Here is a 14,745-nt window from a genome sequence, read left to right as displayed (position 1 = left end):
ACTCCACAGTTTATACATTAATGACCTGTGATGAATAGCGCACCGTCTTCCTTGCTTAAAAATACGTCGATTGCAATAATTAGAATTGCGTAAATATTTTCCGATTACTTACTCCTATCATAGAAATGAAGCAATATGCATTTGTAGGCGAATAAAGTAAGATTTTTTCAAAATAGAAATCGTGTTTTTGTTTCGATTAGAGGGAGGGGATTCGACTGTGCTATTTTTCAACGACTCCAAAAGCATCGACCGAACCATAAAATCACATGCCGACGTTTTCGCTACAACAAATACGTGACAACAAAGATACATTGAAATATATTTTTGGTGACAAACATATACGAGGAAAATCTTGTAAATGGACAATAATCAGCAAAAACTGAAAAGGGTGATTAATTTTAAATATATCTCGATATTTCATTCAAATCTAACCTTTCAATCTAGAATTCCTGTAATTGACTCGTCAAATTCGATCTCGGATATACCGTCAAAGAACAAATCGCTATCGCAGATATACTGTCAGAATTCAATGTTCATTTGACGCGTCAAAATCGCTATCGTTAACGATCAAAATTAAAAAATTTTTGGATTAGTTCTTAACCTGGCATGGTATGGCATTTGGCATATGGCATTTGGCATCGTATGCCAAGACCTTCACCCAGCCCCGGCAGTGGTTGTCTCCACAGTGATCTCCGTCGCTCTACCGGCGATCCTAGTGAACAGTGGTACAACAGTCACTAAGGTTTTTGGTAAAGCCAAGACCATTCAAATATAATTTAACATCTTTTATTTTTCCTAAATTCCGCAATTCAAAACATTTTATTCTTATTGCGCACTAATTAAAATCAAATTATTCACAGTCTTCAATTTCGCCTTTTAACAACGCTCCTCCGATAGTGCTTTTTTGTTCGCTCCAACACAGTCGGAACCTTTTTCATTGGATAAAAATTGGCGGAATACTTCTATTCAGATGATTTTAATGTTAGCCACCGCCGTGAGTGGTGCTAGTGTTACCTACTTCAAAGGCAAAATGCATTGAAATGTGGGTGACTTAAAAGTCTTCAATGTCGTTTAAGAATAGGGGAAATAGGATAGGTGATAAATTTTCACCTTGTCTAAAACCTCTATCAGCAGCAAAATATTGTGATGTGTTACCGTTAGATTTAACACATGATTTCACCGAATTATAGATATTTTTAACTACGTTAAAAAAATTCCCCGTAATGATACCCTCTATCAATTTTCTCCATAATGTAACCCGGCAAACCTTCGAAAGCCTTCTTAAAATCTACAAAGGCGCAAAAAAGTCTCCTTCCTTTGCATAAGTACAATTCGACGATTGTTTTCAACGCATAAATATGGTCAGTAGTAGAATATTTTGGTGTAAATCCGGCCTGTGCTTCACTAATTATATTGTTTGAATCGAGAAAAGTTGACAGCCTTTGGTTAAGGATACTTGTGAATAATTTACCAAAACAGCTGACTAGTGTGTTACCTCTGGTGACCGAACACTAGCGCATCTAGCGGTGGCGGCAAACGTTAAAATCATCTGAATAGAAGTATTGCGATGCTTGATTGATTTACGTCCCATTGGTACTCCTTTTAGGTTTATGTTTAGGTTTATTTATTTCGCTCTAACCAAACATTGGTACATAGAGGTTACAAGAATTTGTACAATGAAATTTATAATTTACAAAATTTAAAAACAAGAAAACAGAAATACACATAGAATAGAATAATAATAGAGATAACAGATACATGAATTAGCTTGAGACCAGCATTTACAAATCTAGCGAGTTTAATTAATATATTGTTATTTACAGCATTAAGTAATTGTGACATTTTAAAAGTGTTGGGTCTATTTACATAAAAAGGTGTTAAGAAAACTCTTCGCATATTGTTTAGTTCGGAACATTCAAAAAGAAAATGGAAGTCATCACCGATTTTGTTAAGACTACAATATGTACAAATACGTTCGTTTCTATCAATATTTACATTGCTAAGTTTGTTCCTGGAAAAAACAACACACGCCATCTACTGCCAACTTCTGGTATCTACTGGGATTTTGGGGATTTAAATTCGGGTGGAATTAGACCCTAGATCCAAATAAAATTGAAGTTATCTTTACCATAAGAAATCATTCCTCTGTGCAAATGCCAAGTTTCATGGCCAAACAACGAATAGATTTCGCGGAAACTGGTAACGAAAAACGACAGTTCCCGTAATGGGTTATTGGAGATTAAAAAAATGAAAATAGACGTATTAATGAAAATAACTTGGGGATGCAGTATGACACTCGCTATTATTTTCGGGTTAGGAGTAATTTCATTGGATGATTAACTCCCAGGTTGAGATATATGTACCGTCATAGGCGCAGCACTAGTGAGTTGCAGGACGCGACAGGATACTTCAATACTTTCAACATAGACCTACTCACTCCTACCTTGGAGTTATTAATTAGACTGATTACTCGAAGCTCCTATTGCTTTGGGACCTGGTGATAAGGAACCCAGCTTCCCCCCCCTCCCCCAACGATGTCAACTAAAAATTTGACAGGCGATGAAAAGCCGTGTGTGTTGGTGACCTTCAGACGTCCGGATTTAATAGATAAAATTGAGGAACACATTCAAGTAGTCCACATCGAAGACATCGATGAGAATAAATCGGTGAAGCGTGAAGATATAGTTGCTGTAGTTACATATAGCGAACCAACCGAGCTTTACGAAAATATAGCACTCCATACTAATTTGAAGCTTTTGACCAATTTTGGAGTGGGCATCAATAACATCGACATCAACTTCATCAATTCCCATGGTGTGAAAGTTGCTAATACACCTGGAGTTGTAAGTGATGCTACTGCTGATATGGCTATGACATTGATTCTTGCATCAGCCAGAAACTTACGCCTGGGTAGGTGCGCACCGATAACCATCAAAAGAAGATTGTTGAAAATCATTAATACAAAACACCGGTATCGTTACTACGATTATGAATATAATCACCTTTGCAAATAGGAAGCTTTGCTAATAGTTTATTACTTACAGTTTTACTGGGCAATATGCAATTCCACCAATTTTCCCAACCGTATTAGTCTTTTATAGGGATAACTATTTCCATGAATGAAACTTCATCACTGGAAGGAACATCACTTCCATTGGGCGTTGATGTGTGTTTAGACTGGTTGCCTGTCCCATTCAATATATAATTGAAGATGGAGACCGGCAACCAGTCTAATGTGTGTTACGCAACATTAAAGCCTTTTTATGAACCAACATAATCAGAATAGATTAGCTATTTAGATTATATAGCCGATTAGTATCAATTATCATAGCCGGCTATGTTGGTTGATAAAAACGCCAGGTAGAAATTATCCAATTATGGTGCACTCAGCAGCAACTCACTACCGAGAACACCATCTTAGTTGGATTAGATAATCGGCATACTTGCTCGCCGAGTGAGTATGCTGGGTATGCTAATCGATTATGATAACCAATGTTCACAAAAATGACGGATTATGACATAATCCATGCTCATAAAAACGTTTTGCATAATCGTGTACACTAATCGAGCGTTCATAAAAAGGCCGGAATTGTTGGCATGGGCTCGATTGGTTACGAGGTAGCCTGCCGAGGTAAAAGCTTCAAAATGAAGATTTATTTCCATAACAGGAAAGGACGGTGATTTATTGGATTGGAATTGCCAATTATTTGAGTTGAAAAACTTCTCCCATATTTTTACCTGAAGTCTGAATACATTATTATTTTACTAGGAGCATTGAAGATGAACATGCTGTTGGTGCTACATATTGTTATAAACTACACAACACGCTTCATCTGTGGGATTTTATTGTAATTACTTGCCCATTGCTACCAGAGACAAAACACATGATAAGCAAGCCAGAATTTAAAGCTATGAAGCGGACAGCTACTGTTATCAATGTGGCTAGAGGTACGTAGGCATAATATGAAAGATAATCGCAGAAAAAAACGGTCAACACTGTATTGAACAAATTGTTTTTTCTAGTCCTAGGCTTACTGTAAGATTTCTATTATTTTTCCTAGGTGGTGTTATAGACCATGGAGCGTTGTACGAAGCTTTGAGTAGAAAAATCGAATTCGTGGTGCCGCATTAGATGTATTGTAATCGAACCAGAACCGCTGCCAAAAGGACATAAACTTTTTAAGCTGCCAAACTTAATTGTTGTGCCTCATATCGGTGTATATACAGTACAAACTGTGGAAAGAATGCAGGATCTTGTCATTAAAAACATTGATGTAGCATTAACTGGACTGCCATAACCTAGTGAAGTCATAATCTAATGCTATTTCATTGCTACTCTAATGCTACCCTATATGACACCTGACGATGATCTCTAGGGTGAGATCGAAACGTCGTGTATTCTATATATTTTAGATTGTTCGAATAAATAAATTCTTGTTTGTCCATGTTTTTACAATGCTCTCAGTAATGCACACCCCAAGGAATTTCACTACTCACTCAAACGCTTTAAATTAATTGCCATATGTATGAGAAACTCCCCTTAAAAATCGACTTGGCAAAATATTCTGAAAAAAATTCATCAAATCACCTTTAATCTATAAGCTTATTTCTGATTGTTAGGCCTAATCACGTTAATGGAGAAAAATATACTTATAGATGAAATATTTTCTACAAAACATCGGTTAAAGTGATAAAAATACGCAACACCGGACAGCGCCGCCCGAGTGATAAATTTTGTCCGTAATTCAGAGGCCGAATACTGCGCGAACCGGCGACAGCTGGATATTCCTACTGCGGCATGCGAGTTTGAGTTACACCGCCAACAGGGGCAGCACGAGACGGTTAATATTTCAGTACACTCAGCATAGGCGTCAACTCCAGTAGTGGCACTACCGTTTGGAGGACTGTGGTGTCGTACAACCAAACTTTCCCGACGATGTCAACTAAAAATTCGATGGGCGATGAAAAGCCGTGCGTGTTGGCGATCATCACAGAAAATCATGAATTAATAGAAAAAATTGGTGAAAACTTTCAAGTTGTCTACATCGAAGACATCGAGAATAAGTCGACGAAGCGTGAAGATATAGCCGCTATAGTCACAGCTCCTGGGTGTGGCGAACCAAACGAGCTTTACGAAAATATCGCACTCTATACTAATTTGAAGATTTTAACCTCTTTTGGAGTTGGCATGAATCACATCGACGTCAAGTTCCTCAATTCTCACGGTGTAAAAGTTGCTAATACACCTGGAGTTGTAAGTGATGCTACTGCTGATATGGCTATGGCATTGATGCTTGCATCAGCCAGAAACTTATACCTGGGTAGGAAAAAAGATGCTTCTTGAAAATCATTCATATGACTATGAATGTAAATTACGTTTGCAAATAATTTGGAAGTTTATTCACTCATCTGGTATGGTTGCTATTCCAAGATTTCCAACCTCTCCATATGATCTTTTACAGGGATAACCATTTCCATGGATGAAACTTCATCACTGGACCGCACATCACTTCCACTGGGCGTTGATGTCTGTTACGCAACATTAGGAATTGTTGGCATGGGCTCGATTGGTTACGAGGTAGCCTGCCGAGCTAAAAGTTTCAAAATGAAGATTTATTATCATAACAGAAAAAGAAGGTGATTAATTGGATTGGAATCGCCAATAATTTGAGTTGAAAAACTTCTCCTATATTTTTACCCTGAAGTCTGAATACATTATTCTTTTACTAGGAGCATCGAAGATGAAAATGCTGTTGGTGCTACATATTGTGATAAACTACACGACATGCTTCCACTGTGTGATTTTATCATAATTACTTGCCCATTGCTGCCAGAGACAAAACACATGATAAGCGAGCCAGAATTTAAAGCTATGAAGCGGACAGCTACTGTTATCAACGTGGCTAGAGGTAGGCATACTACAATGAATGATAATCTCGAAATATAGCTGCAAAGCAGCGATGATGGGTTTTCTGTAAAGCCATTCAGAATGATGGGAATTGTAGTAAATTGAAATATCGATACATAGAATAAAATGCATTGACGGATTCGAACCTAATATGCAACCACTGTGTAAACGTCAAATATGATTCAGCTTTGAAACTGAACATACGCGGACGTACAATCACAAATATTAATATATTTGACCAGGCATTTATTTTGGTATTCAAACATCATGATACTGTATTATCACCATCCTTAAAAATGGATCTGTCCTATTAAGAACTCATCTTAAGCACCTGCTGAGCCGATAGATTGAGTGAATTCACAGATAAGAACGTATTATGATTTAGAATAGATTTAAGAAGTTAATGTTTTTATTGAAATATTTGAATAAATACATATATTGTAGTGTAGATTCAATCAATAAATTATGATTTGATTTGGTCTGGGTTTCCAGCTGATGTTGATTTTGGCTTTTATGGATTACAAATTCTATAGTGATAAACAATTGATACCTGCAACATGTGTGTAAATCAAACCTATTCCACAAGTTGCGTGTGTTTCCTAATAAACGGGAGAGTCACTCTTGATCTGAGTTATTAGAACTAGGGGTCCAGGGACACCATGCCCACTTGGAAAGTGGTTCCAAATGCTCAACAATCTAACAATTCAGGTATCAAAGGTATAAAACATCCCTTTTCAAAGAATACCCATCACAAACTGCAATGAGAAATGGCAAACTGAGAATTCGGGCCAAAATTGACATTTTTGGACACTAAAAAAGGTCATAGGACGGCCATCTTGAGTCTGTATCCCAATTCTTGTTCTGTTGATGGGCCCTGGGGGGATTCACATATATACGAAAGATCAAGGTAATTGATCAAAGCATCTTCAAAATTTCCCTCAAAAAGTTCAAAAATGTGTAAAAAGTGTTGATTTTGGCGAATAACAATGGCTGCCAGTCGGCCATCTTGATTCTGACAGCCAGTTTTAGGGCTGAAGATGTGTCTAGGGTAGATACATGTGCAACCCAAATATCAAGACATTACCTTGAAGCGTCTTCAAAACTTCCCAAAATAACTGGATTCCGTCTACGGACGGACAGATGGACGACGGACGAAAAGTGAACGCAATAGCCCGCTGGGACTAAAGTCCCAAGTGGGCTAAAAATAATGTTCATTTAGTTATAGAAATTTATTGCCTTTTTGGAGTTTCTGTAATAATATTTGTTCTGCCCTAATTTTTATTACTGTATGAACCAATGATATGCTTTGTAAATATGATGTAATAAAATAAATTTGAATTAAATTTGAACATGAGAATCAAGCATAACTGTTTTTTCAACTTGTCTTACTTGTCTTTTGTTAACAGTTCCAGAGTTTCAATTACAATCAAATCCAAATTGGCTAAAAAGTACATAGGACTAAATGAAATGAACCGTTAGTTACTGCAAACCTATTCCAGTGTTATGTCGATCGTGTTGAATCACTTTCCTTGAGTTAAAAGAATCAGATCTTCTATGGTACAACATCGGTCGAAGAGAGATATCTTGGTGTTGACGGTCCTTGACCATCTAACTTCATGCGTTTGACATTGGAATCAGCATCATACCCATTTGAACTGCAAAATATTCATACAACATGAAAACCTACAGTACATGTATACAGTAATCAAACTTTCACCGATGTTGGATTTTTGAATGAACATTAGGTTTATTTCAGTATTCTAAAGCAGGAAATAATAAGCCCAATCAAAAGGCTCTATTCCCATTGGAACAATTGTATAATGCGTACAGCTGTACCGTACACTTATTAGTCAAGAATGGAGAAATCGGTATACCAAACCTACGAACAGCAAAATGTACAGGCCTACAATGATTTCTGGTATACAAGCCGTGACCACATGAACGTTTTGGTTTGACTAATAATGTCAGCAGGTCAGAGAAGGCCTGGCCAAACTTAATCACATGGCTCAAATCAATTAGCCTTTCTGCGTGTGAATATTTCACTGTATTGTTTTAAAAATAGGCCTATCGAGTGAATTAGTACATAGACTGAATTAGACTTTAGGCTAGTCCTGACCAAATCCTATCCATGTTATAATGGCACCAGTAAGGCCCTATAGTAACATCACTGGAGGGCCGACAAGAGGGAAAAAGTTGTGTTTGTAGTACATAGGCATGGTAGGCTTGTTGTACTCACGTAATACTTAAAACGCTGTTGTTACCTGTACGTGACTGTACGGTGATTTCTACAGGTTAGCCGTATGTGAGTACGTTGAGGCTCAGACTTGCAATATTGGGATTCGAAACCAAAGGAAAAAAAAATCCAGTTGAAGTCCGGTGATTAACCCACTGTGCCACAGAACGTAACTGCAGGGTGGATGAAATTTGATTTACAAATAGCCTAGCCTCACCTAACCCAAACTCTATTCTTTCACGCATGCGCGTTAGCAGATTATAGGCCTAGGAACTCACGTACGGCGTTTTTAGGGAACTCACGAACGGTTAACCTGTGGATATCACCGTACAGTCACGTACGGGTAACAACTTCGTATATACTTAAAATGGTATTGGCTGCTAGGAACTCAGGTACGGCGTTAGTAGGGAACTCACGTACGGTTAACCTGTGGAGATCACCGTACAGTCACATACGGGTAACAACTATGTACTTAAAATGCTATTTGGTACTATATAATAGGCCTATATATATAGACAAATAAATACCGGTAGAGGTAGGCTTTCTTGCTTAGCTTCCACACTTCACAACCAACTGACCAACCAGTATATTTATTCCCAGTACGCACCAACCGGCACAGGCCTAACACTGTTTGTCAACTGTGTGTACCGTAGTAGGCTTTCGATAATCACCTGATACTTTTCTGTCGTTTGTTTTCTCTCTGAGCTCAGACCACTATTCCAAAATCTTCTATATCCTATAGTAAAAACAAGAAATTCGAGAGTTTAGTTCATATATAAGCGCGTAAATTCAGGGGAAATCCTGCTTATGGCTCATAGGCCAGCATCTTAGCTACGCATTGAAGTGGTTTTCGCCCCACGTACCCAACCTAACTTTTGAAATAATCAAACCTTTAGAAAGGAGGGGTATCCCAGTACAGGTATGCCAGTACATCCGAGCCAAATATCTAAGGGAATCCCCCACCGTGTTTGGTACCCTTACTCCAAGCAAAAAAAGTCCAGGGAATCCCTTACTTCATCATCGATCTGTCTCTCAGGATCAATGGATTTCATACATATAACCGAAATTCGTTACCTATCCCATTTGCAGAAATTATGGCAACATTTATGGGGGACCTCTTCTTCACTCTAGGTACTATTTTTGGGGTCCGGCCCTACGCATCTTCGAGCTACTAACCTAATTGTGGTCTGATGCCTGACTCTGAGTCGAACGTAATTCTAGTAGCCCTCCGCGACTCAACGACCTTGATTTAAACTTGATCAATTCAAAATCTGTTTATTGACGCTTTTGGTTACATGAACTGATCAGCAATATACTTAAATGAAATAACCGGAATAACAAGAAATCAAAAATATTAAAGAGGTAACAAACAAATTCGCGTAAACCTGTCAGACACGCGAATCCCGGACTCGTAAACTCTTGGACTCGGACCCGCTGAGCAATAAATTCATAAAATTGACTTTAAATTGATTGTGGAGAAGAGAGGGAATTATTCGATAGCTCTTCCTCGAAAAGAAGAGAGAAATTTCTGAAAGAAAACACAACATGGCTACTAATTGAACGGAGCCAAATTTCCGATGTTTACGGCTCGACAGTGCCTTTATAACGTGGATTTATCAACATTCCCATGCAGTATCTGGAGATTGAAGTGAGCTGAAGGATATCATGCGGATTGTATCGGCGACAGCGGTAAGGTAAGGAAGCCTTTACATTTTTAACCAAAACTGTGTGGAAAAGGGAAAAAAAAAATAAATATAGCTGCAAAGCAGCGATAACGGGTTTTCTGCACAGTCTTAGAATCCTGTTCAACGGTGGATTTCAACAAAGCATTTGATAAGGCTCAACATCAGCCATTACTAAAAAGGCTATTAGGAAACAGTATCAATGATAGGTCGTTAAAATGGCTCAGCAGTTATCTCTGAACGGAAACTTGTAACCGAAATCAACAGAACGCCTCATCTTGGAATGAGACGGTCTAACTAGTGGAGTCACGCAAGGTAGTATCCTAAGTCGTCTTCTGTTTAATGTCCTGACAAATGACATACACAGTAATCCAAAATATACCAGACTGAGTAAATTTCCAAAACGACCTTTACACACTGATCGACCAAAAAACTTAATGTTCCGACAAAACCAAAATAATGAATTGTCTCGAGCGACAAAACCAAAATATTGAATTGTCACGGGCGACAAAACAAAAATAATGAATTGTCTCGAGCGACAAAACCAAAATAATGAATTGTCGCGGACGATAAAAACAAAATATTGAATTGTCGCGGGCGATAAAACCAAAATAATGAATTGTCGCGGACGATAAAAACAAAATATTGAATTGTCGCGGGCGATAAAACCAAAATATTGAATTATCGCGGGCAATAAAACTAAAATATTGAATTTTCGCGGGTAATAAAACCAAAATAATGAATTGTCCCGGGCGACAAAACCAAAATATTGAATTGTTGCGGGCGACAAAACCAAAAAAAAAATTGTCGCGGGCGACAAAAACAAAGTATAAAACCAAAATAATGAATTGTCGCGGGCGTCAAAACCAAAAACAAGAATTGTCACTGGAGATAAAACCAAAGTAATGAATTGTCGAGGGCGATAAAACCAAAATATTGAATTGTCGCGGGCGACAAAACCAAACTAATGAATTGTCGCGGGCGACAAAACCAAAAAAAGAATTGTCGGGGCGACAAAACCAAAATAATGAATTGTCGCGGGTGACAAAACCAAAATGGTGAATTGTCCAGGCGACAAAAGCAAAATAATGAATTGTCGCGGGCGTCAAAACCAAAAACAAGAATTGTCACTGGAGATAAAACCAAAGTAATGAATTGTCGAGGGCGATAAAACCAAAATATTGAATTGTCGCGGGCGACAAAACCAAACTAATGAATTGTCGCGGGCGACAAAACCAAAAAAAGAATTGTCGGGGCGACAAAACCAAAATAATGAATTGTCGCGGGTGACAAAACCAAAATGGTGAATTGTCCAGGCGACAAAAGCAAAATAATGAATTGTCGCGGGCGATAAAACCAAAATAATGAATTGTCGCGGGCGATAAAACCAAAATAATGAATTATCGCGGGCGATAAAACCAAAATATTGAATTGTCGCGGGTGATAAAACCAAAATAATGAATTGTCACGGGCGACAAAACCAAAATATTGAATTGTCGCGGGCGACAAAACCAAAATATTGAATATTCGCGGGCGACAAAACCAAACTAATGAATTGTCGCGGGCGCCAAAACCAAAAAAAGAATTGTCGGGCGACAAAACCAAAATAATGAATTGTCGCTGGCGATAAAACCAAAATAATGAATTGTCGCGGGCGATAAAACCAAAATAATGAATTGTCGCGGGCGACAAAACCAAAATGGTGAATTGTCGCGGGCGACAAAACCAAAATAATGAATTGTCGCGGGCGATAAAACCGTAATAATGAATTGTCGCGGGCGACAAAACCAAAATATTGAATTGTCGCGGGCGACAAAACCAAACTAATGAATTGTCGCGGGCGACAAAACCAAAAAAAGAATTGTCGGGCGACAAAACCAAAATAATGAATTGTCGCGGGCGACACAACCGTAATAATGAATTGTCGCGGGCGATAAAACCAAAATAATGAATTTTCTCAGGCGACAAAACCAAAATAATGAATTATCGCGGGCGATAAAACCAAAATATTGAATTGTCGCAGGCAATAAAACCAAAATATTGAATTGTCGCGGGCGACAAAACCAAAAAAGAAAATTGTCGCGGGCGACAAAAACAAAATATAAAACCAAAATAATGAATTGTCGCGGGCGACAAAACCAAAAAGAAGAATTGACGCGGGCGACAAAACCAAAATAATGCATTGTCGCTGGCGATAAAACCAAAGTAATGAATTGTCGTGGGCGATAAAACCAAAATAATGAATTGTCGCGGGCGACAAAATCAAAATCATTGTTTTCTCGCGTTATTTTAGTTTTGTCGTTTTGTCGTAATGTCACCCTCATTTGCATATGCGTGTTTTGTTATCTTATCAGCCACCATACTAAAGCTTTAAGGTCGCGTAAAACTCGATAAACACTTCAAGCGACACAGCGAAACGATCTCCTTTCCCCCACAGCGAACGCTTACTCCGAATGTCAAGTGTGAGTCCAGCATACGGATAGGAGTGTGTTTTATACTTGTATTTAGTAAATACCTTGTGGATTTGACAATGATCGGTATGTACTGTAGGAAATATAGAGTATTGATATGGAGGCCCGCGGCCGAATAAAGTAATATATTCTTTAATTTTGATACCTCGTCGACATAACAGCTTTTCTCCGCTATAATCTCTTCGGCGTGTTTAGTTTAGGCCTACGACTCCCCGGTACACTTATGATTTATCTTAGCAAAAAACACGGTAAATTTGGTAAAGAAAAATAGGTATTGCTAAATTAACTGCTTGACGCCCGCAGCCAAATCACTGGTAGTAATAAATTAATTTGTACTCGATTTGATTCTCAGAATGAGGAGAAACTCGCAGCTGATTCCCGGAACGACGATGTAGTGACACACGTCGATTTGTCGATGTTTACGGCTCGACAGTGCTTTTAAAATCTAAAGTAGTAAATTTCCTGTGTATTGGTATTATAATTTGATGAGGAAAATGGGTTATTGTTAAAATCAGTTTTTAAAAACCGCGACAGAATGTGCAATCTTTGGGTAATAAATTTGTTAATTTATGCTTGAATTGATAATCGATGTGACAAGAAATGTGCGGTAGATTTCGGAAAGACGACTTAGAAAAACATGTCGGCTCTTTGAATGGGGCTCAATTTTCGATGTTTACGGCCCGACAGTGCTTTTTCTAACGTTGATTCTTCAAAATTCGCACGGAGTATTTGTAGATCGAACTGAGCTGAATGATATCAGACGGATTGTATCGGCAACAGCGGTAATGTAAAAAAGCCTATGTACTTTTGACAAAAAATGTGTGGAAAAAAAAAAATAATAATAATAATGATAAGAAACACGCGAATCTCAATAGGGTTTTCTGTGATGTAACAGAAAACCCTAATAATAATCACGCGAATTTCAATAGGGTTTTCTGTGAAGAAACAGAAAACCCTAATAAACTGCCAACGCTGTATTGAAAGAATTGTTTTTTTTCCTTAGCGCCAGGCCTAATCTGTAAGATTTCTCCTATTTTTCCTAGGTGGTGTTATAGACCATGGAGCGTTGTACGAAGCTTTAAGTAGTAACAAAATTCGTGGTGCCGCATTAGATGTTACCGAGCCAGAACCGCTGCCAAAAGGACATAAACTTTGTAAACTGCCAAACGTAATTGTTGTGCCTCATATCGGTACATATACTGTACAAACTCGAGAACGAATGCAGGATCTTGTTATTAGAAATATGGAAGCAGCATTATGTGGATGTCCATTACCTAGTGAAGTCTGATTTGTAATCGAGATCACAGTCTCATTTTCGGGGATGTCTGTCAGATTTTTACGTTAATGCGCATTTCATACTCATTGATGGATAAACACTTCTTTTAATGGAAATGCCAGGTTGGCGGGTGGACTTGCAAATTCCAAAAATTAAAATGAAATATTTTGGTTTTCGATTAAATGATAATTTACTTGTCTGAAATGTGTTCAGCTTATGTCTCATTATATAAGCTACAAAAAAAATTAGAAAACATGTCTGTGATTAAACAATTATTCTCTAATAGAGTACGTTTTTTGCAAGAGTGCTGTTAAATTTAATATAATATTTCATATAACCGCGCGATCTTTAACTATTTATACTTGTTATGTACCAGGTAAACTTTAAATGAAGATAAAAGGTTGATTTTTAGCTTTAGCTTAAATGATTTATATATATTAATAGAAATGTTTATGAAAGGACATCGTGTTATTTTGTTTTAATTAGAAGGAGGAAATTTGTCTCTCTGCTGTTTTACAACAGCACTATTCGTAGAAACATTGGTCGAACCAACCGCAAAATCACATGCCATAATTTTCCAGGCAACAACAACAAATACTTCGTGACAAGCATATAGAAAGCTTCTATAAAATCAAAAATATTCAGCAATATACCGGTATTCATTTTAGAAAAAAACCGAAAATGACGAATTAGAAAGATATCTTGAGGTTAACGAAGACTCATTTCTATTTAGAATTAGTTTGTATTTGTAAATAGATTATAATGTATGTTAAACCTTGATTTAAGCCGCAATCGATCGCGGCAGAGTTTCTGAAAGCCAAATGAAAGTATCTGTTCATGGATTATGGCACAGGGACTTGACACAAAAGTGTTTTGAGCACAGTATCCTAGGTACTATAGTACCTAGGATACTGTGGTCAAAATCCTTGTGTCAAGTCTCTGTGGGATTATGGTAATGATCAATAGATAAAACACCTAACTTAGCATGTTAATTAATATACAGTACAGTGGCCAGTAGTATTCATACAAATTGCAGCATAACGATAGAAATCCCACAATAACGAAGCCAAAATAACAGCTGACGGTTGGATAATCCTATTCAAATGTAGCTTACATGCGTCACACCCTCTCATTTTATGTAGGGTATGGACGTATATACGTGTAGGGTCAGTGCA

General features: G+C 37.7%; 1 protein-coding gene, 1 long non-coding RNA gene and 1 pseudogene across 2 annotated transcripts; 2 read left to right on the top strand and 1 right to left on the bottom strand.

The window, feature by feature from the left end:
- Positions 1–2,534: 2,534 nt before the first annotated feature.
- On the top strand, positions 2,535–4,298 carry LOC141901268 (putative 2-ketogluconate reductase; annotated as a pseudogene).
- Positions 4,299–4,854: 556 nt separating this feature from the next.
- On the top strand, positions 4,855–14,040 carry LOC141901804 (putative 2-ketogluconate reductase). The gene is made up of 4 exons (XM_074789288.1): positions 4,855–5,321; positions 5,463–5,637; positions 5,731–5,909; positions 13,338–14,040. The coding sequence occupies exons 1-4, from the start codon at positions 4,937–4,939 to the stop codon at positions 13,580–13,582; spliced, it is 984 nt and encodes a 327-aa protein (XP_074645389.1). The 5' UTR covers positions 4,855–4,936; the 3' UTR covers positions 13,583–14,040.
- On the bottom strand, positions 7,409–9,385 carry LOC141901806 (uncharacterized). Its single transcript, XR_012618863.1, has 3 exons — positions 9,318–9,385; positions 8,813–8,877; positions 7,409–7,563 (listed from the first exon to the last, which is right to left on the bottom strand). It is a non-coding gene; the product is annotated as an uncharacterized LOC141901806 (long non-coding RNA).
- Positions 14,041–14,745: the final 705 nt, after the last annotated feature.

This window comes from Tubulanus polymorphus, chromosome 3, assembly GCF_964204645.1.
Source record: "Tubulanus polymorphus chromosome 3, tnTubPoly1.2, whole genome shotgun sequence".
In the NCBI taxonomy this organism is placed as follows: Eukaryota; Metazoa; Nemertea; class Palaeonemertea; order Tubulaniformes; family Tubulanidae; genus Tubulanus; species Tubulanus polymorphus.
This window is presented reverse-complemented; position numbering and strand designations above follow the sequence as displayed.

Excerpts from the sequence above, each read along its gene's own strand:
- LOC141901804 (XM_074789288.1), top strand. The coding sequence starts at position 4,937 with ATGTCAACTAAAAATTCGATGGGCGATGAAAAGCCGTGCGTGTTGGCG. Across the intron at positions 5,322-5,462 it reads AGCCAGAAACTTATACCTGG|GGATAACCATTTCCATGGAT; the intron begins GTAGGAAAAAAG and ends GATCTTTTACAG. Across the intron at positions 5,910-13,337 it reads TGTTATCAACGTGGCTAGAG|GTGGTGTTATAGACCATGGA; the intron begins GTAGGCATACTA and ends TATTTTTCCTAG.